The sequence below is a fragment of the Miniopterus natalensis genome, chromosome 19 (genome assembly GCF_054644295.1).
Source record: "Miniopterus natalensis isolate mMinNat1 chromosome 19, mMinNat1.hap1, whole genome shotgun sequence".
Classification (NCBI taxonomy): domain Eukaryota; kingdom Metazoa; phylum Chordata; class Mammalia; order Chiroptera; family Miniopteridae; genus Miniopterus; species Miniopterus natalensis.
The window spans coordinates 27,690,142-27,716,548 of NC_142099.1; the positions used below are offsets into that span (position 1 = coordinate 27,690,142).

The following is a 26,407-nucleotide window of genomic DNA, read 5'->3' on the forward strand; positions in this document are numbered from 1 at the left end:
TTCGCCACCTCTCCCTGTACTTTCCCTGATGCTTAGATGGTATAAAATATCTTTAAGAAGGCTGGTAGAATGGCCACTTGAGTGTAAGTTTCATGAGGGATTTTTTAAGGCTAGTTTGTAGTTTATTATTTAGTACCTAAACCAGCGATTGGCACGGGGTAGACAGTGAATGAATATTTGTTGAGTAAATGAATGAATGAGAGTAGTTATTGGACATAAGCTGAGGAAATAGAGAAATGAATTCACACTAAAGGGTAAATAACTAACAGCAGGTTATTTTTCTAAGAACAAAGTTTGCTATAGCTGAGGAGGGATGGAGGGGAAGGGTGCTGAGCAGGTTTAGAAAGGAGAGCCTGAGGATGCGTGGGGAGGAGCAATGACCAGGTTCATCCAGGCCATGGTCGGGCCTCAGGCTGACATCACCAGGAAAAAAATCCAAGACGTAAACATTGTGCCCACTTGGCTTCTGAGTTTTGCTTGGCCTCTCCCCTTTTCACTGCTCATTCCACAGAGCAGGACTCAACACATGCAGTAAATGGGGGTGGAGTACAGGAAGACAGACTACCATGTGGCTGAACAGTGGGTTCACACTGAGCTGTTTTTATTACCTGGTAGAAATCAGGACAGGTGGAACTTTGTGCACAAGAAAGTGTGTGTATGTGCATATGTGCATGTATGTGCATATGAGAGTGTGTGTGCATGCGCACACATGTGTACGTGCACATGCTTTGGAGGTGGATGACGTTTGAGGATGGGGAGGGAAAGGAGGGGTGAGCAGGTTCTGAGAATTCCCAGGAACTGAGCCAATGATAGCTTCTACTCACAATATGTAAGTGATGACGCCAATGGACCAGCAGTCCACAGCCTTGCTGTATGGTTTCTGGGCCAGCACTTCCGGAGCTGCAAACCAAAGGCAGAGTCAGGGCTGGGGCAAGATGAGAAGACTGTGGGTTGGGGGCTGAAGGTCAGGGAGAGACTTAGAGAAGAAGATTTATAGCAGCCCTGGGCTGGTGCAGCTTCTGTAAGTCTGAAAAATCCTCTAGGGTAGGGACTGTGTCTTTCCCATCAGACTAAATCATCTTCCATCAGACTAGAAAGTCCCCATGACAGGGCCTATGACTTTCTGATCAGACTGGAGATCTCAGGGGCTATGTCTCACCCATTGGACTGAGTACTTTCTGAAGGCAGGCCCTGTGTCTCCCCACTCAGATGGGGGATCCCTAGAGCAGGGACCCCCAGGGTGTCTAGCTGGAAAGACTGTCTCTCTTGACTAGACCAGGATCTCCCTGAAGGCAGAGACTGAGTCTCCCCTGTTAAGTGAGGAACTCCCAGAGGGCAGGCTGTCCCTGTCCCTGTCCCATCAGTCTCTGCTACCTTCTGAGGGCAGGGTTTTGTCTGCCCTATCAGATTGTGAGCTCCATGAGGGAATGGGTCATGTCTCCCACTGTTTGGGAACTCTGGGGCATTTGTCTGTCTTCTGTATTTATCATAGACACCAGGGCTTTGTGCCCAGTGGGACTAAATACCTAATGGTAAGTGATCGACCTTTCTTTTGTGGAGAGAACTGATTCCTTTTATTAAGTCAGGTTCTACTTCCCACTTCCTAACCCCAACCCGGTGAGGCTGGCTAAGAGGGAAGGGGCAGGAGTGGATGCTCTGAGTCTCGGCTTTCTCCGCCATGGATCTCAGGAATGTTGTCACCTGGTTTCTTGCTTGCTCTTACTTTTTTGGGGGGCTCTGGAAGCCTCCTGCTTAGGCAGGAGGCCCCGTCTCTGCCAGCTTCCTAGGGTGTGTATTTGGGGGCCCACATCTGTGTTTCTTAGATTCAAACTCAGCACTATGCCTCCAGGATACCAACACTTGGATACAATGAACACTTGGGTGGCTGAGGTTTCCTCTCAAGTGGAAGAAAGGAAAGTGGGCTAGAGATCAACCCCTCAGCGGTCTAAGGGTGTCTGGGTTTGTGACCTTGTCTCCCCCCCTCGTCTAACTGGAAAGACAAAGGCATAAAGTCAGGGTAGGCTGTTTTTAAGATGTAGGCTTGGGAGCAGCAGGGGTAGTTTAGAGATCAGTGGATCGGCTGGCCCTGAACCTCCTAAGTGATTGCTTTACTTGGATCATTGCTGAAATTGAACCCTATCTCCTCACAATTGTGAATAATATTCATGTGGTCAAATGTAGCTAACTGGTCAACCTCCTTCCTGCCTCCAGACTCACCAACATAGCCCGGGGTCCCACAAGCAGTGGACATGACACCACTCTGTTCCATCTTGGACAGACCAAAGTCTGTGATCATGATCTTAGAATTCTCTTCAGGGGTGAGGTACAACAGGTTTTCAGGCTGTGGGAGAAGAGAAATATCATGTAAGACAGTAATCATCTGAAACATACATTTCTTTTTTCCCTTGACATGTAATTTCTTAGGAAGCTGCACCTTGGGCTCCTGACTTCAAGGCCAGGGTCATCTCTCCCCCATTTTTCTCTCCTGCCTCCTACTTGCACCCTCAACTCCTGTACCCCAGCAATCTGTATTTTGCTTATGGCCTTGACTTTGCTTAGCTTTATAGCCTTTAATGTACTAATCCCAGCCTCCCACCCCCATTCCCAACCACCCTAAGACTGTTTTTTGAAGGAACTAACCCTTGGTTAACTATCTCTGACATCTCTAAAGTCTGGCACATGCATGGTACAATGCTGACCCTCAATAAGTATTCATTACATTTGAGTATGACTGTGACTGGGTCCCAGAAACCGGCAGATTATCTTGATATCCAAATAGGGTAAGGCCTCGTGAAAAGTTCAGGAAAGGGCTGAGGTACAAATTGACAATGATTGTTCATTCATCCAAGATTTGTTCAATCTAAGGGCAGAAAGGGCCTTAGGAGTGAGCCAGTCCAGCCATCTCATTTTACAGAGCTCGGACTGCCCATGACCCATGCAACTTCCTAAAGGATCATTTCTCTGTCCCCTCCTCCCCAGAGAGGGCTCTGCCCTGGCACCTTTAAGTCTCTGTGGACGATGCCATTCTCATGGAGGTATTTCACGGCTGACAAGACCTGCTGGATCACCAGGCTGGCATCCTTCTCTGTGTAGACACCTCGCTCCAGGATCCGGTCAAAGAGCTCCCCACCAGAAACGCTGTGGGCACAGGGGCAAAAGCAGGAATCCAGCTCTTATTTTAGGTCAAGGGAATGTGAATGTGTTTTCTCTGTAGCCATGGGGACACAGCTTGGTGAAATAGACAGGGACCCCTGACTGTGCACAGGGAAGACCAGCCACTCCAGCCTCAGAATGCCTCCTTCAGGTGCCTGGAATGATATCACTAGGGACTCATTTCTTTGGGCTAAACATTGACTTCTCCCTGGAAATGTCCTTGAAAATGTAAAGTGCCCCTTGTTAGGGTTTCACAAGAAGCCAATAATTCCTTTCTGTGGGCACATTTCTTATTTGCCTTCTTTCCCAGCATAAGACACAAGAAAGAAGAAACAATGAAAGGGAGAAGTGAAACTGAAATCAGGCAAAGAAAAGGTGTGTGAATGGAGAATTTTGTGCTTATGTGGGAAATTCTGCCCTCATTTGTAAAATTGGGTCACCTAAAGGTGAAATTAAGGGGTAGCGTTGTGGTAGTTTGAGGCTCACACGGATGGTATCTTGGGATTTAGCAGAGCTTGAAGAACAAGTCTGACCCCCATCTCTTGAATACCATCTACAGTATTTTTGCCAAGAAGTTTTCTAGTAAGTACTAGAACATATCAGAGAACTCACTACCTCCTGAGACTGTTTTATCATTTGTCACCTTACTATTTCTAGCTATACAATGAAACCCAACTCCCTGTAGTTTCTACCAGCAGACATAACATTAATTCTACCATTGGGCCCATTAGGGCCACACGGAACAAAAAGAACATCCTGTCACATGAATCTTTTCAAGTACGGGCAGTGAAATCCTCTTCTGAGGCCTTCTCTGGGATGAATATCCCAGACAACTTCAGCCATGAGCCAGGAGTGCCAATCCCCTGCACTGCCCCATGACAAGGGACGTGGTTATGCACACATGTCAGGACCATGCATCACTAAGGGTGTAGAATTCTCCAATAAAAATGCATAACAGCCTACTCCTTTTGCTTCTATCCTGAAGCTTGGACTCTGCTATGGGAGGGGGAGGCTCCTGAGAGAAAGACACCCTTTGTCCACTACTATGAATTCCTGACTTGGAGCGTCCTGGGTCCTGGAGCTGGTGCTCTAGGAGGCTTGGTGGTTCTTCAGTGACTTCTGAATCTTTCCACCCTCCTGCCTCCCCTTAGCCATCTGAATGACTGTGTGCTAATCCTGTTGAACTGGCTTCATTAAGGTGCCATGTGGTCCCTGCTCAAGTGTTAGTGATGCTCTGGGCCCTCCCCCGACCTTACTCCCTGGACTCCTACCTGTTCACTGGGCCTCAGGTGAGCCCAGGGGTTAATGGGCTGCTGAGGCCGGAGTTAGCTCGTTAGAGTTTATGAGGAATTAGCCTGTCAGTCACAAGATTGAATCCAGCCATGCTGAGACTGCAGTGGTGTGTGTGTGTGTGTGTGCATTTTATAAGTAGAGTGTTTCTGAGCCCAATGCTGAGTCCTCAGGAGCACTGACCAACCCTACGGTAGTTGCTCTCCGGCAGAACTTTTATTTGGATGTGACAATGATGGGGAGACCTTTATGATGAGGCAACGTTTCAGTCCTACATGTGGACACACAATCACAGCATGTTCTTAACTTTGGGTGGCTCCCTTTTGAGAAAGTCTTTCTTTATATTGAATCAAAATCTACCTACCTGTGGCTTCTACTCCCATAGTAATTTTACCCTGGAGTGATGTTGGAGCATTTAATATCCAGTTTGATGAACATGACTAGTCAAAATGAACTTAAGCCATGGTGCCAGAGAAGGGCTCTGGAGGGCCCTGCTATGCAAGGCTTTGCCTTTCAATTGTAGGGCTGTGGGGAGGTCCAGAAAGTCTGAAGGGAGAAGGGGGATGGATGGGTTGGGGTCACAACTACTTGCAGGCTGGTAGGAAAGATTTTAACAACTGGTAAGGCTGTACTGGTACGTACCAACTCAATAATCAACCTTAGTTTTATCCCTCGGTCCACATAGAACATGTCCACTCCCAGAGGCATACTGATCCTAAAAGGACTCTTGGCATTTCAAATCCTCTTGAACTAATTCTTGATTTTGTCTTTTAATTGTCATCCTTCCCTCACCACCAACCAGCCTCCTCCAGTGGGACGTCTGTGGGGGAAGCGGGTCACCTTCACTTACAGCTGCATGACCAGGTAGTAGTGAGTGGTGCTCTCATAGATGTCCTCCAGGGTCACGATGTTTTCATGCTTGATCCTGGGGAAAAGTAAGGGTCATGGTGAAAGGCATGTGGTTTAGGTTGTCCAGACAAAGGATGCAGACCCGGCCCAACTGGACTCTTATTTCTGTTAGAGACTTTAAAATTTTTTAAATTATTTTATTTTTTAAAATTTATCTTTATTGTTGAAAATATTACAGATGTCCCCATTTTTCCCCATTGACCCCTTCCACCCCACCCCTCTCCCTGTCCCAGGCCTTCACCACACTATTGTCTGTGTCCATGGGTTATGCATGTATGCATATAAATTCTTGGTTAATCTCTCCCTACCCTGCCACCCACCCCCACCTTCCCTCTGAGACTTTTAATGACAATCTTTAGGAAGAAAGAGTTCTTGTTAAGCCTTCCTAGTGCCTAGGCAGTCACAAAGAAATCCCAGAGAAAAGATTCCCAGAGCGGTGTTCAGTTTGTGTTTTTGAATGGCTAATTGACCATCTTGCCTTCAGGTAATAAGTGTTTCATTGTTACTTTAGGGATCTCTTCCAACTTTATCAAAAGAGAAAGTTGAAAGACCTGAGGAAGGTTAAGGGAGCATTGACCACTAGGTTAGTCAGCAACATGGGTATTCAGGGTGTCAGAAACACTGCATGAAGAAAGGCTACTACGACTGAAAGAGGGACTTAGGTTGGCGAGGCCTCTTCATGGGGAACCATGCAGGAAGTTTTGCAAAATTATTATTCCAGGATATTGTGAGAAGGCAGATGCTCATTGCAAGGGTCATTCTGTGGGATACTTTAGAGGAGTGATTCTCAATCAGGGGTTATTTTGTCCCTCAGGGGACATTTGGTGATATCTAGAGACATTTTTTATCGTCATGACTGGGGACAGGGGAGATGCTACAGGCATTCAGTGGGTAGAAGCAGGAACACCGCTAAACATCCTACAGTACACAGGACTGCCCCCAGCACAACAAAGAATGATCTGGTTTAAAATGTCAATAGTGGCGAGGCCGAGAAACCCTGCCCTGGAGGACCTTTGTCTGGGATTACTCAGAGGCTGAGGCAAACAGAATAATAGTATTAGCTGTAGGCCTGGCTTTACAATCAACAATTCTGCGCATGGCTGTCCAGGAGGAAAATTTCTAGGAAGTTTTAGTCATGGTTGTGCAACACAGGGGTTAAGAATTTAGACCCTAAGTCAGTTGGGGCGGAGTTCAGATCTAGCTCTGGCATTTATGAACTGGGTAACTTTGGCTGGCTTACTCAGATCTAAGCCTCACTTTCCTTGTCTCCAAAGTACAACTGTCTCATAGGGTTACATCAGTGTTAAAAGAAAAATGCATGTCAAATGCTTGGTGCAGTGCCCGGGGAATAGTAAACATATAATTAATAGTACCTATCATCTTTAAAACATTTCTAAAAATATAGATGTCTTGTAACGGTAACCTGATGGACTCAATTATACATATAAGCTACCAAGCTGACATTAACATGTTGATGATTCAGTCACTGAGCAAATGTTTATTGAGCTGTTTATGTATCTGTGCTGTTAGGGACCGATGATACAATCCAATAATAACAAAGACCGCCACAGTCCTTGCCTTTGATGAGTCTGGAGTCTCTCTCGGCTTTAATCTCCCTGGAGCCCAGTCCTATATCTCCAATATCCTACCAGACACCTTTATGTAGAGATAGGTGGACACTTATATTCAATATGCTCCAAATAATTTCTTTCCATTTCCTCTAAGCCTACACATCCTTTTTGTTTTTTATCCCACGTGATGATATTCTGGTCCAATTAATCACTCAATCTCAGAGTCATTTTTAATGCTTTTCTTTTATATTCTTACCAGTCAACCCCAAACTCAATCACTTCTCTCTCTGAAATGCCTGATAAACTCAGTCTTCTTGCCATGGCATGATCCTGCCACTACTTTGCTTGTATCTTCATCTCTTGCCTAGATTACTGAGGAAGTCTTGTAATTGTTCTCTCGTCCTCTAGGCTGGCATCTCCAATCCCTCCTTCACTGGCTCTAAAATATAAATCTGACTATGTGACTTCTTACTTAAAATCCTTTGATGACTTCTCTGCTCACAGAATAAAGTCAACAGCCTTGATCATGACAGCCAACACCCTTTATAATCAGGTCCCACTTGACCATTTCAGTTTCATCGCCTGTCCCTTGATAGTGCTCACTCTAAGTTCAGGGGCTTCCAATACTAACTCTTCTGCGACATCCCTTGCACCTCCATGATTCTGCGTTAAAACTGACGCTAATCTCAGTCTGAATTCCTTTTCTGCATTGCCCCTCCTGCCTCCACAAAATTCCACTCATCCATCGAGGTCCCTCATCTTTGAAAATGTACCTAATAGTTCATACTCATAAAAAAACACATGTAGCAAAATGAATTCCTGTCTCCTTCAAATTCTGCCTCCTGCTGGTGTGGCTCACATCTAATGGGGACAGAGTTTGTTATGAGTACCTCTGCCTCTGCCCAGAAAATGTGAGCTCCTGAGGGTAAGAAATTTTGTTGGCTCCATCCTTGTGGTCCTGATGCCTACTACACTTTTGACACACCAAAGGAATTCCACAAGGGTTTTACGAGCCCTGCTGTAAATATTATGACTTATTAGTGTAGCCTCTACCATGACGCTTGGGGTGCTGACCCTACATTTGATTTGGAACAAATTGAGGCTAATTATCAATTCTTCCTAGGGTTGGCCCTCAGTTGATTTTTGTTTCTTTGGGATAATTACCCTCTGGTCTGTGCACACAAACCAGCTCTGTTACAAGTTGGTTCACTAGACAATTTGCTGGGGGGCAAAAATCAGCCAAGACAGCTGTCTGGCTAAACGTAGCTGATGAGTCAAACTGACCCATTCGCTCAATCAAAGAGAGCAGTGCCTCTTGGAGTGAAAAACCCAGCCCCATCCTTCTCGAAGGCAATTTGTGAAGGAAACGTTGTGACCCCACAGTGGTCCTCAGCCAACCCCGAGCCCCACTCACTTTTTCAGCACAGCAATCTCATTCTCTAGGCTGCTGTCCCGGAAGGCCGGCGACTTCTTGATGCACTTCAGGGCGAAGAGCTTCCCAGTCACCCTTTGCTTTACCAGGAAAACTTCTGAGAAAGCGCCTCTGAGCAGAAGACACCGGGAGATAAAAATTAGAACTGGCTAGAGAACATTGCTGGAGGCAAAACCGAGGGATCATGGCAGGGAATGAGTTTCCACTGTCATTGGGGAATGAGTTTCCATTGTCACTGGGGAATGAGTTTCCATTGTCATCGTGGGCCCCTGGGGAGCTGTGGATGGCAGAACCTATCAGACATCCACCTCGTGGGAAAGAAAAGATTCTACTACAGACTTACGGACTGAGAGGTGCTACTTCCTGCATCTGTGATCTGGGAAGGACCCCCAGAGACCCTGCTTTGCTATGGAGACATTCCTTCACTTGGCAAACCCATTAAAGAGAGGTCACTGCGGAGTGAATTTCCCTTCTTCTCCCTAAATGGCACAGTGTGGCGCACTAGAGTGGCAGGTGGAGGTGGCACTGGGGGACAGTGCTCAGATACAGTGAGAGAGGAAAGGCTCCTGTACGCACTGTAGATGGTGATAATCACCCTGAACCAGTTATCAGAGGCAGGGGGGCTGAGCATCCTCTCATTCGGTAGCATCTGAGAGAGTGGAAGACAGAACCCGGCAGCTCTGGGCAGGCTCCTCAAGACGGAGCAGACAGAACCCCGTAGTAACAGAGCATAGGGTCTCAAAGTACAGGCTTCTTGGTTTGAAGGGGTCCTCTGGAGACCAGGCCATCAGAACGGCAGTTAGCTCGCAATAGATGCTGGAGCCTGACTGGCTTTTTAGGTGACTAGTCCCTGAACTATATGCCCAGCTTCTTTTTCTGAAAAGTGTGAATAGCAATAGCATCTGATTCATATGGTTGTTTATAAGATTAAATGAGTTCATAAAAGTGCTTAAAAGTATTCCTGACATCTATTAAACCGCATGTGTTAGATTTATTATTATTATTTGACTACCATTAGGGAGGACACCTGGGAGTAACAAAAGGAGATCGAGTTTAGGGAGGAAACAGCTGAGCCATCCTTTCCGTGCCAGTAGGGTATTCTAGAATGAAGGCCCAATAGCATTCAAGCTGGTGAAAGGACTTTGAGAATATAATCAGAAAATGTTTGGTGTTTCCTGTGTCTGAGTTTCCTGTTTCCCCAGCTGCACTTGGAGCAGAGTTAATCAGAGCCTCCGGAGCTCGTCTAGTCATTCATTCATTCATTCATTCATTCATTCATTCATTCATTCATTCATTCATTCGTCTCTTTAATCAAGGGTTAGTGAGCACCTGCGGAGACTGGCCACTGCAGGTAAAGAGGTAAGTTTCTGCACTTAAGGTGCCTGTAGACTGGTGAAGACCCCCGACACATAAGCAATTAATATCTAACTTGAAAATGTGATCAGACATTCAAGTGAATGCCTGTCGTGCTGGCAGAGCCTCTCTGTGTTAGGCTCTGGGATCAATTTCTAGCTTAGAGTCTAGTCTGAGAGACAGACACTTACAGAGGAGCAGGAGGTACTTTGAGATCACAGAAAACCGAGACTAAAGACATGGCCCTGCTGTGGTTGGGCCGGCTGCGCACTGCACAGTTCCAGCAGGCGCCATTCGCCTCGGAGCCGTTGTGTATTTCACAGGATAATTATCACAACACTTGCCCCCAGCAGACAGCAGCTAGAGAAACGGCGACTTCTCCTGATGTGTACAGTGCCCCCCGGGAGAGCTGAGAACATGGTTCACGGCTGACTTGAGAGCGCCCTGGCCCAGTGTAAAGGACTGAATGAGAGTTAGTCCAGTGGGGGGAAAATACGCTTGGAAGTGATGTTTCAGGTGAGGTCGGGGAAGAAGCTGGAGAAAAATCCCGGGTGGGGAGCGGCAGGTTGGGGTGAGACTCCACTGTCCTTATCTATAAAATGAGAGTTGAACCTTGTGGCCTAACGATTCCTTCCAGCTGTGACATTTTAGGATCTACCTTGAGAGCTTCTTTCACCTTTACCTTTACAACCACACATGAACGATCCCCCGATTTCAAAGCTGACATCTACTCGGGATCCTCTTGTGCAATGAGATCAAATTTAGGCCTTCCTGGGGCACTATTTACATCCAGGTGTATGTCAGTGGCACCTATTGTGGCAATTTGAACCGCTCTTCTGCCTCTGGCTGCTTTCTACTGTGTGTGTGTGTGTGTGTGTGGCAGGGACAGAGAAGATTTAATTGTGCCATCTGTCAGACTGTCAGATTGGGGAGCAGAGAGCTAGTTTTGAGCAGTCAAGGTTGTGCGGGTCAGAAGGCAAGACAGGCAGAGCCTTCAGAGCCAGGAGTAATTGCTTCATAGTTCTGGGTCTGCATTTCCTGCTCTGAACGGCTCTCCGCTCTTCCTGGGAGCTTGGGTGATGTGGGAGGTGGGGGCAAGCACCAAGGAGGAAAATCTCGTCCCGGGTAGTGAAAGGAGGAGGCCTGGAACTGGGGTGACATACCTCCTGCTATGGACTAGCTTTGCCCAGTGTCCCTACAGCTGTCCTAGGGCCCTGGAATTGTGGGTGGTGTCTGGGCAGATTTAGCAAAAGCCTATTCTCCCTGGTGGGTAGTTGCAGCCGAGCTGAGGACTGGAGAGAAGAGGCCTTGTTCTGGGATTCTGGTGCATCCCCAGTGGGGGAGCCTGCTCTGCGCCACTGCTCCCCCCTTCACGGCACCTCCCCTGGGTAAGTCGCGGGGGATGCCTGTCCCCATCCTGAGCACCACAGAGGGGCTTTCTCCTTAGCTTCTCCTCAGCTCTACTGCTAAACAGTGACTTGACCTTGTCTTGTCCTCTCAGTTTCCCCAAATCAGTGTGGGGCTGGATACATTAGAGCCACCAGAAACACTCAAAATATAGATTCCCGGCTGCTGGGTCCTGTCTTCCCAAATCCTAGTTTAGTAGGTCTGGGGCCCAGGAATCTGTATTTTTCAAAAAATTACCTAGGCTACAATAATAGCAAATTATTATTATTATTATCTGAGTATGAAAATGACATTGTGGATATAGAAGAAAATGCCTTTACTCCTTGGAGATGCAGAAAGAAGGATTCAGAAGTGATGTGTGATGATGTTTGCAACCAGCTTACATATTAGTGTGTGTCTGTGTGTGTAAAATAAATATAGTGAAGTGTTAACAGCTGTTGAATTTAGGAGGCGGGTATGTTGGTGTTCAGCTGTACCTATTTCACCTTTTCTTTACCTAAGCATTCCCGCAGTGATCAGTTAGAGGGACACACTCCAGTGGCTCTGATGTGCCCGGGTGTGGACCCGCTGTGGCAGGCCCCACTGGGCTCCACGGCGTCAGCGTGTCTATTTTCGGATAAGACTACAGCACAAGTCTGGGCAGACGGTGACTACGCTTCTGTCATCCCAGGCTTCCTTCTGCCTCCTTCTTTTGATTTTTAGGCTTCTTATCAAACCATTTCTGATTCACTCATGAGTCCTGTTCCTCTCTCTTGTGCCAAAACCCAGCTCTCTAGCCTCCCTCGTCTTGGCAAAGGCCCTTGGTGGAGGGCCAACGCTCTGGCGGCCTGCCCGACCCCTACCCGGGCAGGGAGGGCCAGAGGCCTCCTCTCAGGGCCGAGCCTGGCTCCTCCGCGTCTACACTGCGAGTCTGGCCAGCCCTCGCTCCTGAGGTCACTGCCTCCTAGCCGGGGCAGAGGGAGCTAAACTTAGCCAGGCTGGCCAAGGGCAGGGCTTGCTTGGATGCGCAGCCCACTAACCGCCCCTCACTTCCCCAGGCCCCTGGCCCAGTTAGCCCGGGCTAATTAGCTGACCGGCTGGGGTTCGGAGGCGAGGGGGCCGGCGGTGTGGAGGTGCTGCCAGCCCGCGTCAGAGCCTGTGGCCTCCCCCGGGAGAGGCAGGACTAAGGGGGAGTCAGCTCCAGACGAGCCGCTCTGCTCCGCCAGCTGTGTAATCACTGTCAAGGGGCAGGCCCAGACACCCCTAGGCTGGCAGGGCTTCGGGCTGCGGCACCACTTTATTTTTCCAACACAGCTCTTAACCACGGAGCAGAGACGGCTGATCCAGGTGTGTGAACCCCACCTGCTCTGAGCCTCCAAAGCATGTTTTCTTCCATCTGCAGTAGACAGTGGGGTTGACCTTTCACTGCCCGGGGAGATGAAGATCCCTCAAGGTGGGTGAGGGGGCCCAGGAAAGTTCTAGGGTCACTGAATCTCCAGAAGTGCTCCAGAAAGTCTCTTTCCTCTGACCAGGACCAGAAGTCAGGAGCTGTGGCCACTATGGGGTCCCGGGGGTGGGGGTGGGGGTGGGGGCGGGGAGGGCAGGGCAGGAGGTGGGGAGGGGCTTTCCCTGAGGGCTCCAGTGTATTAAACTGTCCCCTGTATTATCCCCAAGCACCTTCCCTATTCTCCGGCCGCCGCAAGGCCTCTACTCCACCTCCTGAGGTCCCTTGGAGCTGCAGAGATGTCCCAATTTCTCAGCCTCTGCTGGCCTGGACCGCCCCCTTTCCAATGCCCGCGGGAGGCCCAGCCGCTCCCTCCTCTCCCAGCCCGCACTCACGATCCCAGCACTTCCATGAAGATGAAGGTTTTCCGGATGTTGGTCGTCTGCTTCTTCCAGGAGCTGCAGTCATCTTCTTCCTTTCGGCCCATCGCCTCCAGAGTTGAAGCTTCTGGGGATGCTTTTGTTTGGGGAAGGGAAGAAAGGGCCTGGTCAGCTCATTTCCCAAATAAAATAAGTTGTAAAAAGAATTGAAAATACATCCTTCATGGAACAACTAGAAGTATGAAGAGCAAAACCTGGGTAATTGGCAAAAATAAGACTCTTCTCTCCACTTGCTTTGTAAATCACTACAACACATTTATTGAGCATCTACTACACGCCCATTATGCTTGCCCAGTGTTCAGGGATTTTAGTTTAGTCTGCAGTGGAAACTCTACTTTGTATCTATGCATTTAAGGGCAGTAACACATCCATGTACAGATTAACATGGGATTACCCACCTTGATGGGACCTGGGCTGAGCTGACGCATTTCCTGTGTCACCAGGTGATCCCCAAGGTGTTTATGCACACTGCTGAGCCAGCCCAACTTCCTTTTCTGTTGTCCCAGCTCTGCCACCTCCCCCAGTCCCCAATCATTCTTATTCCCACATCTCTCCTACCTGCTAAGGATTAAACCCATGGATGCTAGATGAATGAGCTTTGTGTTTCCTCTGTAACTCCCACAGCATTTAGCACAGTGCCGGGAAATAGTTATTCAATAGTTATTCATTAAAATCTGAACTGAATCATGTCCTAACTTTATTATTATTTTTAAAAAATTTATCTTTATTAAAAGTATTACAGATGCCCCCCCTTCTCCCATTGATCCCCTCCACCCTGCATCCGCCCCCCCCTCACCACACTATTTTCTGTGCCCATGGGTTTTGCATATATGCATATAAGTTCTTTGATTAATCTCTCCCCACCCACTCTCCCACCCCTGCCTTCCCTTAGTCTGTTCCATGCGTCTGTGTCTCTGGATCTATTTTGTTTATTAGATTCCACATAGGAGTGAAATCATATAAAACTGAATCAGGAAGAACCAGAAAACCCGAATAGGCCAATAGCAACTGATGAAATCGAGCAGCAATAAAAGAACTCCCAGGAAACAAAAGCCCAGGTCTGGAGGGCCTCACAGGGCAGCTTCACCGAGCATTCTACTTCTTATTACAGCAGTCCCTTTAACGTTTCCTGCAGTGTTGGTTTGGTGGCGATAAACTCCTTAGGCGATCATTCAAAATAGATGGCGAAATAAAGAGCCTTTCATGTCCTAACTTTGATATCAGAGTTCTGGAGTTACCACATTGGTAGGCACCTGTGATGTGTCAGGTGCAGGATATGTCCTGATGGAAAACACAGGTGACGGCCCTGCCTTCCTGGGGCTGGCAGCAAGCTAGTGAACTAACATGTGCCCAGCGACAAAGTGTGGGAAAACCACGAAAGAGCAAAGCCCGGGCTTGGAAAAGAGACAAGCAGGGCAGGTCTTCTTTAGATGAAGGTCAGGGAGGCCTCTCCCAGCAGGTAGTATTTCAGGTGAGATCAGAAGTTTGCGAAGGAGCCAGTCAAACATAGAGTGTATGAGGGAGCATTTGGCAGAAGGAAAAAAATACAAAAGTCCACAGGGGGGAAGAGCCCCAAGGACTGAAGAGACAGTGTGGCTGGAGCAGAGTGAGCTCCGCACGGCATGGGCGATGGGTGGTCAGGGAGAGGCGGGCACAGGACAGACCTTAGAAGGCCTTAAGGCTCCATTAGATATTGGAATTTCTTCTTAGTGATACTGGGAGACATTGAAGGATTTTTAGCAAGAGAGTTAAATTAGACCACTGAGGTTTTAAAGAGCTCACTCGAGCTGCCCTATGGAGAATGGGGTGGAGAGGGCAGGAGTTGGTCCATGGAGAGCATGTAGGGGGCAGAAACCCGAGGGAGCTGAAAGTGGCTTGGTCCATGGTGGTAGGGAAGGAGGGAGGCGGGTGGCTGGGATATATTCTGGGGGTCCAGTTCTCTACGATACTAAGTGATGTGTCTACAGTGGAGTAAGAGGAGTCTAGATTGACTCTCATGCTTCTGGTAGGAACATCCCGGGGTTACGGTGCCCTTTCTGAGGCCGTGATTGCTAGAGAGAAGCATGTTCTTGGGGTTGATTGAGTGGGTTGGAAGGACTCTCTCTTCCTTTGGACACTCTGCCCTAGCTGGACAGAGGGGATACTGAAGGGAGGTGAGACATTTTTCTGCCAGCACCCTTCTCCGCAGACTTCTTGAACCTGACAGAGAAGGGGGAAAGTATGTCTAATGGCTGTATGTCTTAGGCAATGCCCCTCTTTCCCCATTAAAAAAAAAAAAAAAAAAAAAAAAGCCAGTACAATCCATGGGGTTTTCCAATAGCTTTAGAACAAAGAGAAAGTTTGTGTCTCCACAATTTAGCATTAGGCAAAGAGCATAGGTTTGGAGGTCAACCTGAGTTTAAATCCTACCTCCACTAGTTACTAGTTACATTGCCTTAAGCAGGTTAATAACTTCTTTGAGTCCATTCACTCATCTGTAAAATGGGGACAAAGCCCCTTCTGGTTATGATGAGTAATTGAAATTGTGTACACGGGAACTTAGCACATTGTCTCCCCTGTATTAACCAGTTGTAACAGAGATAACATTTGGGGGATATTAAGTTGATGTTTTTTTCATTCCTGGTAATCCCCATCTGGAGCACTCATGTCATAAAATAGGGTCTATAGCATAGAAGGAAACCTCTTCTGCCATTAAGACATAACTGTGAGGCTTAGATCCTGGGAATAAGAAGAATGTGACACAGTGAGGCCCTTGCTAGGGAGGACTAGGCATGGAAAGACAGATACTGTTAGCTCGTGTGGATCCTGGGGAGGAGATGGGGAGGCAAATAGTGTAGTTGTCAGAAGCATGCATCTTTGCTAACATCCATCCAGGAGTAGATGGGTGGACTTCCCTGGACCCTGCTGGTGGGAGACTGTAAGCCTAAGGGGAACTCTGTTGCAGCCACATCTAAGAGGTCAGAAAGTACCCAAGGGGCAGGCTTAGAGGGAGCAGCTGGGAGAGATGGAGTCCCATACCTGCAGGAGTTGCCCAGGGTCTGTGGGGGGCTGGAGCCAGCTTGTACCAGCTCCTGACAACTGACTGTGTATGTCTCTTCTCTGCTCCATCCTTAGTGGCCTCATGTTGTTAGCCACCGTGAGAGTATTTACACCATGGAAATAGGCAAATGCTACAATCAGGGCTTCTCCCCACTCCTCCCCCCACCCTCCAAGAACCAGATGTCAAATATTTATCAACGAACAAACAAAACATTTATCAGCTCTCCTCAGCCCATGGCCCTGGTGAGGGGAAATATTGCTGCTAGAGGGAATGTCAGTTGGGGTCTAGGTGAAGACATGACCACAATCAGGGAGTCTCAGGTAACAGCAAATGGCTGGAATCTGGGCCTTCAGTGGAAGGTGTCAGCATGACTCCCATGGGCCAGATGAGACCAGTCACATCTCAGAGGTCACCGATCAGCTTCTGAGGAGATTCCAGACAGCTGGGAGTTGAGGTCCCTGCGGAGTCTGATGCCCCCTCTCCCGTACTAAAGCTATATCAAGTAAATTATAAGTAAAATGCCACCTTGAACTAGGACAGGAGGAGGAAAGGCCACCTGTGTTTTTCTGAAAGACACTTTATCAAGAGCTAGATGAAACTCTTTATGAAATCTGAGATGTTATCATGGACAAGTTCAAAGGTGAAGCTTCCTATATTCTCTTTGCTGCCTGGTGGGGTAAGATTTTATAGGAAATAAAGAATCTACATTTTCTTTGCACATTTTAGTATAGTGTGTAAATTCACAGCCTGGTTATAGAATTAATAAAAAACACATTTGATACAGCTCAGTGTGGATCTGGTGGCTGGTGCCGGTAATCTCGGGCCCGTTTGTGGATTTGTTTCTTTTGGCAGGGTGGCAGCCCAGAGGGACCACGACACTGGCCAGAGGAGGACTTGCCCTGGACTTTGAGGGCACAGTCTGCAAAGTGGAGACAAATGGACCCTGACTGGCAGAGACTGCTTTGAGGAAGATGAAATATTACAATATGTGGCTATTTTTAGTCAGATATGATTCTGCAGATTCTTAGTCCCAAACCTAGTAGCTTCCACTTCTCAGGGCAGTTGGCATCTGGGCTTGGACCAAACGCTTCCTACTGTGTAGACATACTGCAGCTAAGAAGTCTTGACTAGTGTAGGGCAAAGGGGTGGGCGTTAAAAGGAACCAGACCAGCGGGGTCAGTATGTGGGTCTCCTTCTCTGTCTCTTTCGCCTTCCAAAGAACAGGGCTGCGGACGCTGCTTGTCCAGGTGGGAGCGAATCACGAGCCTTCTTTCGGGCGCCAGGCCCTCAGCCGGCGGGCAGCACTCCCCCTTGTGGAGCCCCCGGGAATGACGACCCGCTTGCTCTCCAGGAGGCATCGCCGCCTCATTAGCAGATCTGTACTCACTGTTCCTTCTTTCCCATCTCTTTTAAATAGCTGCTTAAAAACATAGTATTCTTAGCTTAAGCTAGGCTACAAGAAATCATCTTTCCCGCCCACCCCTCCTCCCATACACTCAATCCTAACAATTTAGTTCCATCTTCAGAGTTCCATGGAAGGGCCCGGGGCCAGATCTGAACCCCTGCTTCATTCCCGCCCCTGCCTGATGGCAGAGAAACTTCAAGGCCCTTTCAGAAGAAAAGAAAACAAATCTTGAAAAGGTCGAGGCTCCCGTATTGCTCTCCTTTGTTTCCAAAGTACTCCCCACCTCTCTCTGTTTCTGGCAACAATTTCTATTGGGCTTCAAAGCTCCACAACAGCCAGCAGACTTCTCTGAGACTTAGAGCTGATTTCCCACGTACGGCTCAGAAGACACAAGGATGCTGGCATTTGGGGCTGGCTCAGGTCCCTCATTCCCCAACAGGGCCAGACCCTCAAGAATGTTCTGCAAAATGGTTCCTGGCAAAGGAAATCACCCCATTTCATGGGACCATTTTTGAGTGGTGGAGGTAACACTCCTTCATTCAACATGCACTTGTTGAGTATCTCTTGTATACCCACAGGACTAAATACAGACATTTTTATGATATGAGACAACCCTGGTAAGTGCTTACAATGAAGTTGAAAAGACCAAGAAGAGGTATGTAAATAAATACTTAAGAACACAGACGAGTTGATGGGAGTTAGCAAATGAATGAGCACCTTGGGTCAGGGCCAAAATAGTTCAGGGGTCGACTGGGGTGACTGCTTACGGGTGGGTTTCCTTCACCAGAATGCGAGTGCTTAAAGGGCAGGGCCATGCGTTCCTCATCTTGGAACCTCTAGTGCCCATGTTTGTTAAGTGAGTGAATGAGGAGGAGACCCCTGAAGGGAGGGGAGAGGGGGGCGTGATCAGGGATGGCTTTGCGAAGGAGTTGGACTTCAGATGGGTGTCGAGGGTGGGGAGACGTGGTCTTGATACTGCTCTAGAGAGGAACAGCTGCAGGAAGCCGGGCACCTGGGAAGGGTCGGCAGTAGGGCCTCCTCTCTAAGCTCTTGCTGAGAGGCTCTGCCTGGGGCCTAGCCGCAGGGAGGGCAGAATCGAATTGCCTCCCTTGCCATCATTGTCACCTCTGGGACAGATAATGCAGGGCCTGGGGTGGACTCTAGGTCCAGTTCTTGGTGTCAGAACTTTCCTGGGACACTTGAAGAGGCCTCTCCTGACCGTTCTACCTAGAGTCATTTCCCCTTCCCCCCAGAGTTACTCTATAATGTGAAACTGGGACGGTCTTCTGGAACACACCTGACAACCTGAAATTCTGTTTGTTTGTTTGAGGTCATGTCGTCACTAGAAAGCGACTCCATATAGACAAAGACCTGGTCCATCTCCTTGTCTCCCTTGGGCCTAGCTCAGTGCCTGGCTCCAGCTAGCACTCAGTCGTAATTTTTGGATGGTCTTCTTGATCTCTTGGGGGAAAATTTCACAACTGCGTGGAGATCACAGAAGGACAAGTTCTTCCTGAAGGGCAGACACACAGCTTTGGGGTGGACACAGCCTCTGAGTAGGCCTTTTTGGGCTTCTGGAAACATGATGTGTGACCCCCGTGCATCCAGCCTGGCTACTTATGAGGTGCTGGTGAGAGATCTTGGGCTGGGAGCCCAGGAGGCAGGCGTCCTTCACATGCTTCTTCCATGGGGCACCCCTGTCCTTCCTTCCTTCCTTCCTTCCTTCCTTCCTTCCTTCCTTCCTTCCTTCCTTCCTTCCTTCCTTCCTCCCTCCCTCCCTCCCTCCCTCCCTCCCTCCCTCCCTCCCTCCCTCCCTCCCTCCCTCCCTCCCTTCCTTCCTTCCTTCCTTCCTTCCTTCCTTCCTTCCTTCCTTCCTTCCTTCCTTCCTTCCTTCCCAGGCTCCATTTGGTTCCAGGAGCAGCACTAGCCCCAGAAGGATGAGCTTATTATCTTCGGTGGCCTTCTCATTGTCATCACCATATCCTGAAGGTGCCAAGTCCTACACTGCCCTGGAGCCTCTCTCTGGACCCTCACTCCTGCCTGCCTATCTCCATGTGACCTCCTTATCAAAAGTTTCCTTTTTCGAGTCACAGCCACTAAGGACTTTGTTCTGAGGTGCTTATTAAATCAATCAGCTGGGCTAATTGCTTAAGAATGTCACCCTTCCTGATAAGAGTCTTGGGAGCACCAGGTTTTAATACAGAGGCATTCAGTTCAGTTCAGTGCAATGCAATGCAATGCAGTGTGCTTCCCAAACCCACACTCCAGTACCTAGACTGGACACAACAAATCAGAGAGATGGGGACAGGGGAGGAGAGAATCTTTGAGCAGCACCTTTACAGCCTTCAACCCTCAGGTAACGGCTCTCAGCTCCACCTACAGGAAGAGCCAACCTGCCTTTCCTGGTGCTGTTACGTGGGGCATGGTGAGCAGGCCTCAGAGCCTTCCCGAGGGACCATATGTGGCCTTTTCCTCACCTCAGAGGACTTAGGCCCCCCTAAGACTGCTTTGTGCTTCCACAGTTTTCCATTTCCTTGGGTCATGACTCAGAAAGGCCTGTGGGCCTTGAGAGGAAGGTTATCAGTTAGATCATCTGTCATAAGAATGTGCTGTCTGCCTCCAGGCTGGGGCACCCTGGTTATAAAGGGGCTGGAAGGCTAATGCTGGGATGGTTCTTGCTGGGGCCCCACCGTTTCCTGGACTCGGGCCCATACTTGACTTTCCATCATTCTCTGGATTGAGAGACACACTAGAAAGAACTCAAGTTCTGGCACAGTCTTGGCTTGGCACTGAGGAGCTGTGCAGCCCCACACAGATCACTGTACCTCTCTGGGCTTCCACCTCTCTCCTTGGTAAAAACAGGAGATTGGACTAGATTAAGTTTCTCTGAAGCTTGTTTTTTAGAATATTAGTCCCAGGAGATTCTGAGCAAAGTGGATTTTCTGCCTCTTCAGCAGGTATCTTTAATGATCCACATTAGCTTATTAAAAAGGTTCTGGGACTATTACAGACACCTGCTTAATGCTATTTAACCTGGAACCCCCCCAAATTTACTAGACTGTCAAACGCTTTCTTTTCATAACACCTACTAGCATCCAGGGGAATCTAGAATTTCTCAGAGCTTACTTTGGAAAGCGGGGACTGGGCTATGTCTATTGCTGTGGTTCTCCATTTGTTCGAGCAATATATGAATTTTCCAGCAGCCTGCTGCTGTCACTCATAGCCCCGCTCTCCTCACGGTCGCAGGCATGTGGTTGGGTCTGTGTGTGCTGTCAGAACCTGTTTCCAATTCATGGGCTGCAACTCAAATGGCTGGTCAGCTGGCCAGAGCTCAGGCCCTGGACCCTAAAGCTCCTGGAGACTTCTGGTGGGACAGACTTCTAAGGAACCTGGACTCCATCCCCAGCCCTCCCACTGATCCTGCCATCTCCAAGGCCAACTCCGTTAGCCAGTTTCTGTTCACAAAATCACTGAGGAAGGACGTTTCTCAGCTGCCTCATGCAGTTTATTTCAGGCTCAAACCCACACTTAAGTTTAACCAGTTTCCTCCATCTGCAGCGACGAGCCAGAGTTCATGTGTTGCTTGAGGTTTATTGTGTGCCTCTCGTCTAGGAAATGAGGAACATTCCCTAGGGCTTCATTTGGTGCTGAGAGGTCAACACATAGGAGTCACTGGAAAGAGCAGGGGGTGCTATTTATTCTTTTAAAAATATATATATTTTTATTGATTTCAGAGACAGGAAGGGAGAGGAAGAGAGGTGGAGAAACGTCAATGATGAGAAAGTCATTGATCTGCTGCCTCTTGCATGCCCTTTGCAGGGGATCGAGCCCCCACCCTGAGCATGTGCCTTGACCGGGAATCGAACTGTGATCTCCTGAATCATAGGTTGATGCTCAACCGCTGAGCCACTCTGGCAGGACTAGTTATTCTTTTTTAAAAAGGATTTTTTAAATTGATTTTTAGAGAGAGAGGAAAGGGGAGGGAGAAAGAGAGAAACACTGATGTGAGAGCAGAACATTGATTGGCTGCATCCTGCACGCCCCCCCGCCAGGGATTACGCCCCAAACCCAGGAATGCGCCCTGATCTGGAATAGGATCAGCAACCCCGCAGTGCCCAGGATGACACTCAACCAACTGAGTCACATGTGCCAGGGTGGCTACTTATTCTTAATGGGCTTCTAACCACAATGGGCCTCGGTGTCCTCATCTGCTGACTGGGAACAAAGATCTCTGTCTATTGCTCAGCACTCCTGTGGCTGTCCAGCGCGTCAGGGGGCCTGAAAGCACTCTGCAACCTCCAACGTGCTCTGCAGTGGGCCCACGCTACAGGCACATGGAGAGAGAGGGAAACATGACAATTTAAATCGGGCTGAGCACAGGACAGGCAATGTGAATCTGTTATTTCCTCAGCTGCTCTCAGCTCCCACACGCCTCTCACAGCGTGAGCATCTCTTCTCCCTGTGATTCCGAAGTGTTTAAAGATATATAAATTCTCATACATCAGGGCCCTGCAATGCAAACCAACTACTTCATCTGGTACTCGACCAAGAAAACAGAGACCTGTTGCAACACTGTGGGAAACACTGCTGGTGTGGGTTTTTTTTTTTCATGGGCAATATGTTCATCTCCACCCAGGGCCCCTTCCTAAGGAGTTTTCAGAGGTAATAGTTTTCACTGTGTCTGCCACATGCTGCCTTTGAGCTTAACTCCCCTTCAAGAGGCGCCTCCTTTGAACATTACGCTAAATTGCCCCAGCCAGGCACGCCAGTGCGCCTTGAGCTTTCTGGAAGGTGACTGGAGGGATCTGCACCTGGGGAGGGAGCGCAGAGGTGGCGCAGGCTGAGCTCGGGTCTGCTGTGGCAAGCAGCTCTGTCTAAGCAGCCTTCCCTCCGAGGCACCAGGTTTGACAATCAGCACAGCCCCTGCAGCCTGCTGGCCCCCAAGGGCTCGGACCCGTGTTCCTTTTGGCAGCTGCCCAGCCCCGGCCCCCTTGCCATTGACCATGACCGCGCGCCTGCAGTTGTAGCCCCAGCGTGCAGCCGCTCGGCAGGCCATCCGCTCCACCTCCCTCATTCATCCCGCGGCCCATTCACTCCGCCGGCTCTGGCAGGCTGCGGCTGGCCCCATCCCTCGCAGGCACTCCGTGTGGCCATTTATTTATGGCCATGTGCGTGCGTGAACGGGGGAGAGGGGGCGAGGGAGGCGCTCTCCCCTCAGAGAGGGATTCATTCTTTCCAGTCCCAGCCAGAATCCGCTCCAGTCCTGCCCGGCTGGTCCCCTGGGTGGGCACTGTGCTAGGCACTTCACCAGCATCCTCTCCTTTAGTGCCTCACGGGCGCCTTTCAGGGCAGGTATCATTAACTCCATTTTATAGTTGGGATCCTGATGGGTAAAACATGTTAAACAAAATGCCCCAAATCAAGCAGATGGTAAATGACAGGCCAACAGAGGCCAGCAGCAGCCTCTAGTCCCCCTACCACACAACCTGTTGCCTCTTTCCTGGTGGTGGCGGTTGGGTCTCACTTACCTCCACACTCATCCTCAGGATGCTTTCATGCATTCCCAAACCTGACTGCTTTCCCTTCCTGCCCACCCCCCACCCCCCACGTGGCTTGCATGGCCTGAGAAAGGCTGCATCCCTGGACCACTCAGATTTCTTAGCATCGAGGCTGGGACCCCAGGCACCTATTGCCTGAGCCTCTCCCCGATGTAGCCCAAACCTTTCGCTCTCTAACCTGAAGCTTCTTCCCCAAGTTCTGCACCTTTTCTAAAGAGTGTTCTCGATACCCGCCCCCCCCATCCCCACTCCCACACCGTGGCTGTCTGCAGCATCAGGGAAAGGTCACTGGTTATGTCAGAAGACCTGGGTTCAAATGCTACTATCATCAAGTGGACACTGCCAGCATCCAGCTTTGCAACCCCAGGCAAACCGCTTAACCTCTTTGAGCCTCAGTGGTCTCATCTCTACTAAAAGAGAAATGATACTTTACCAGCCTGATGGACTCGTCCTAAAGATAATTAAGCAAAAGCACATTATAACTGTGAAGTGTGGCCCCCACGGCCAGTATTACTAAGCACTTTGTGTTATGGCCTATTGGGTCTCATCTCCGGCTCTGGTTAAGCCTGGGTCAGTAGCACTGCCAGGGGCCAGGCTCTGCCCCCAGCCTCTGGTCTGGGAAAGATCATCTCCTTACCCAAGACGGAACCTGCTTGACTCTCTTGACCCTTCTCAGCGATTTTCCTCATGATCAATTTATCTGGCTCCAGAGCGAGCAGCCAGCCAGCCGTGCACTGCAGCCAGACCAGCCGAGCCCCGCAGTGCCTCCGGGAGCCTCAGGGTTAAGGTTTGTGCGTCAAAGTTACGTGGTGGAGAGAAGGGGCCACAGCGTGGATGGGGGTGGTGGTGGTGAGTCCAGACCTCCTTTTAGCATCTTTACCTGCGAACTGAACTAAGGAAGTTTAAAGGCAGGAGGGAGATGGGCGCGCCCCCGGGGAAGGGGGAGGAGTGGTCTGGCGACCGACAGCAATTCCGCACGCTCCGGGCGGCTGAGTTTGCAGCCGAATGCAGCCAGGGATGCGGAGCTGGAGCCGGCCCGGACCCTGCCAGGGGCACTGAGGCTGGTTTCCCTTTCTTGGGCTTGCAGAGCCACAGGCTGTTTATAAATCTCCTTTTTGCCCCCTGGCCGTCCTAAATCTCACCACAACCCAGACAGGTAGGCTGACCGGGAATTGCCTGGGTGACAGATGAGGTCAGAGAGGTTAAGAGATGAAGGGGGCAAGGGTGCAGCACTCTGGAGGTCCCGACACCCGCGGATGGACTGCCCCTCCCGGGCACAGAGCCCTGAGGACTGTCCCTGGAATGCAGCCTGCAGGAGGGGCACAGACAGATATGGGGCTCCCCCTTTCCTGCCCAGAAGTGCATAAGGTTCCCACTCAAGGCTCCCATGGAGGTCCCACTCGGACCTCATTCAGACTTCTTTCTCAAGGCAGCTACAACTTACCCTTGATACCACAACCATCAGGCGAGACTGGAACCCAGGCTGAAATAAACACCCAAGTTGCTCACAAAGTGGCTCATCAAACCCACTCTCTGGGAGCCCCGTGCCCCCACGAAGCAAGGAAACCTCCTCACATCAAGAAAAGAAGCAGGTTCGTCTTACCCAGGGACTCGGAAAGAATTCGTGCTCCTGGTGCTCCCACTCCAGCTCCTACAGGTCTGCGCGGATTAGCTGCTCCAGCGCTGTAACAATAAACCGAATTAAAGGGGAGGAATGCAGGGATTTTCTTTCCCAGGACCGTAACCAGGCAGCCTTAAAGGGGAGGGAAAGTAGCTAGGTGGCTTGCAGCTCTCCTTCCGCTCCTCTGCCCTGCTTTCCTTTGCTCCTAGCAGCATTTAGTCTGATCCAGAAAAATGCTTTTGCAAAGAGGCCCTTCTACGCTGTGTGTGTGTGCGCACATGTGTGCAATTGTGTTTGCATTGATGTGTGTGATAGAGAAAGAGGAAAGAGAAAAAGCAAAAACAAAACATCGGATGAGAGGTTTCCATTGCCCTGAATGAGGTGACTACAGAAAATCCAAGAAGCTTTCTAGAGCTGCCTGCCTCAGTTTCCCTCTTAACCACTCAGTTGCTGGGGCGTGTTGTCTGAAAATGCCCACCTGAGCAGTAGTAGGGTTTCTACACTGGCTGAAATGTGGAGACTGGAAAGCCCTTGTTTCTTAATATTTTTCTGCCTTGAATTCTAGTTTGCATTTCTGTTGCTTAGATTCTCTAGGTATAATATCCCAACTAGCAGCTGTCTTCCTTCGGTTTGAACACTGGACTGGGGAGTTTAATCACAGCCTGAGGCAGTCCAGCAATGCTTATGGATATCAACAAACACTAGAAAGTTTATCTCTGTAGGGTGCTGAACTCTGCGTCTGACATCTTCTCCAGAACACACACACATACACTATTCCTTAAATATTTATCAAGCACTGACTGGGTTCTAGGTACTAGGCACATAAAACCAGACCCAGACTCTATACTCATAGCACTTCTACAGTCCAAACACACAAATCAGTCCATTCTGTGCTTTGTCACATGCCCTGGTACAAGTTTGAATGGGGCGAGGAACTGCCTGTCAACATCAGCTCACCAGAACCCTCCACCTTCCGCCCCCTTTCTTCCAATCCACCTGTAGAGTGCTGGCCTTGGCGAGCCCCGGAGCCAGGGATACATGCTCAGCTGTGGAGACAGAAATAGGTCCTGCAGGTGTCAGGTGCCATAGGAGAGAGTGTTGCCTCTTTATGCTGAGCTCAGAAGGCAGATGCCCTGGCAGCTACTGACCAGGCCACACGTCAGACATCAGAGGCAGGAGTCAGGCAGAGCATCTGTTGCTTGAGCATTGGCACAGGTGACCAGAGAATGGAAGGGGCATTCGGGAATGTTTCTCAGGAGGTGGAGGAGAGCTTTTGGCATGGTAACACATGTAGAGCCCTCATATACACCCGTGCTTGCAGGTCTATCTGGTTCAGTCTTTTTTTTTTTAATCTTCACCTGAAGATATTTTTTTCCATTGCCTTTCAGAGAAAGTGGCGGGGGGGGGGGGGAGGGGAGGAAAGATAGAGAGAAACATTGATGTGAGAGGAACACATGGATTGGTTGCCTCTTGCACATGCCCCAACAGGGGCTGGGGATGGAGCCTGCAACTGAGGTACATACCCTTGGTAGGAAACAATCCCGGGACCCTCAGTCCGAGGGCCGACGCTCTAACCACTGAGTCAAACAGGCCAGGGCTGGTTCAGAGCCTTTTAATGGCTTTACCTCTACATTTTCCCCAATCAACCACTCAACCAGATATTTATTAAACATCAGCTAAGTGCCCTATAGACAAGGTAAGGCTAAAGTACAGAAAACCATCAGAGATCCATCAATAGCTAAGTAAGGTGGTCACCAGAGATGGGACCACGAGGGTCAGACTGCAGTAGGCTGGAGACATCAGAA

The 26,407-nt window shown here is 49.4% G+C and overlaps 1 protein-coding gene across 1 annotated transcript in view; it reads right to left on the reverse strand.

Moving 5' to 3' along the window:
* CAMK1G (calcium/calmodulin dependent protein kinase IG) overlaps nucleotides 1-23,749 on the reverse strand; it is a 28,894-nt gene extending 5,145 nt beyond the window's left edge. The window contains exons 1-7 of the mRNA XM_087827584.1: nucleotides 23,619-23,749; nucleotides 12,934-13,054; nucleotides 8,338-8,466; nucleotides 5,294-5,368; nucleotides 3,000-3,138; nucleotides 2,218-2,341; nucleotides 825-900 (exon numbers count right to left, since the gene is read on the reverse strand). Of these exons, the coding sequence (XP_087683710.1) occupies nucleotides 825-900; nucleotides 2,218-2,341; nucleotides 3,000-3,138; nucleotides 5,294-5,368; nucleotides 8,338-8,466; nucleotides 12,934-13,054; nucleotides 23,619-23,670 (716 nt within the window). The 5' untranslated portion in view covers nucleotides 23,671-23,749. The remainder of the gene's footprint in view (nucleotides 1-824; nucleotides 901-2,217; nucleotides 2,342-2,999; nucleotides 3,139-5,293; nucleotides 5,369-8,337; nucleotides 8,467-12,933; nucleotides 13,055-23,618) is intronic.
* Nucleotides 23,750-26,407: the final 2,658 nt, after the last annotated feature.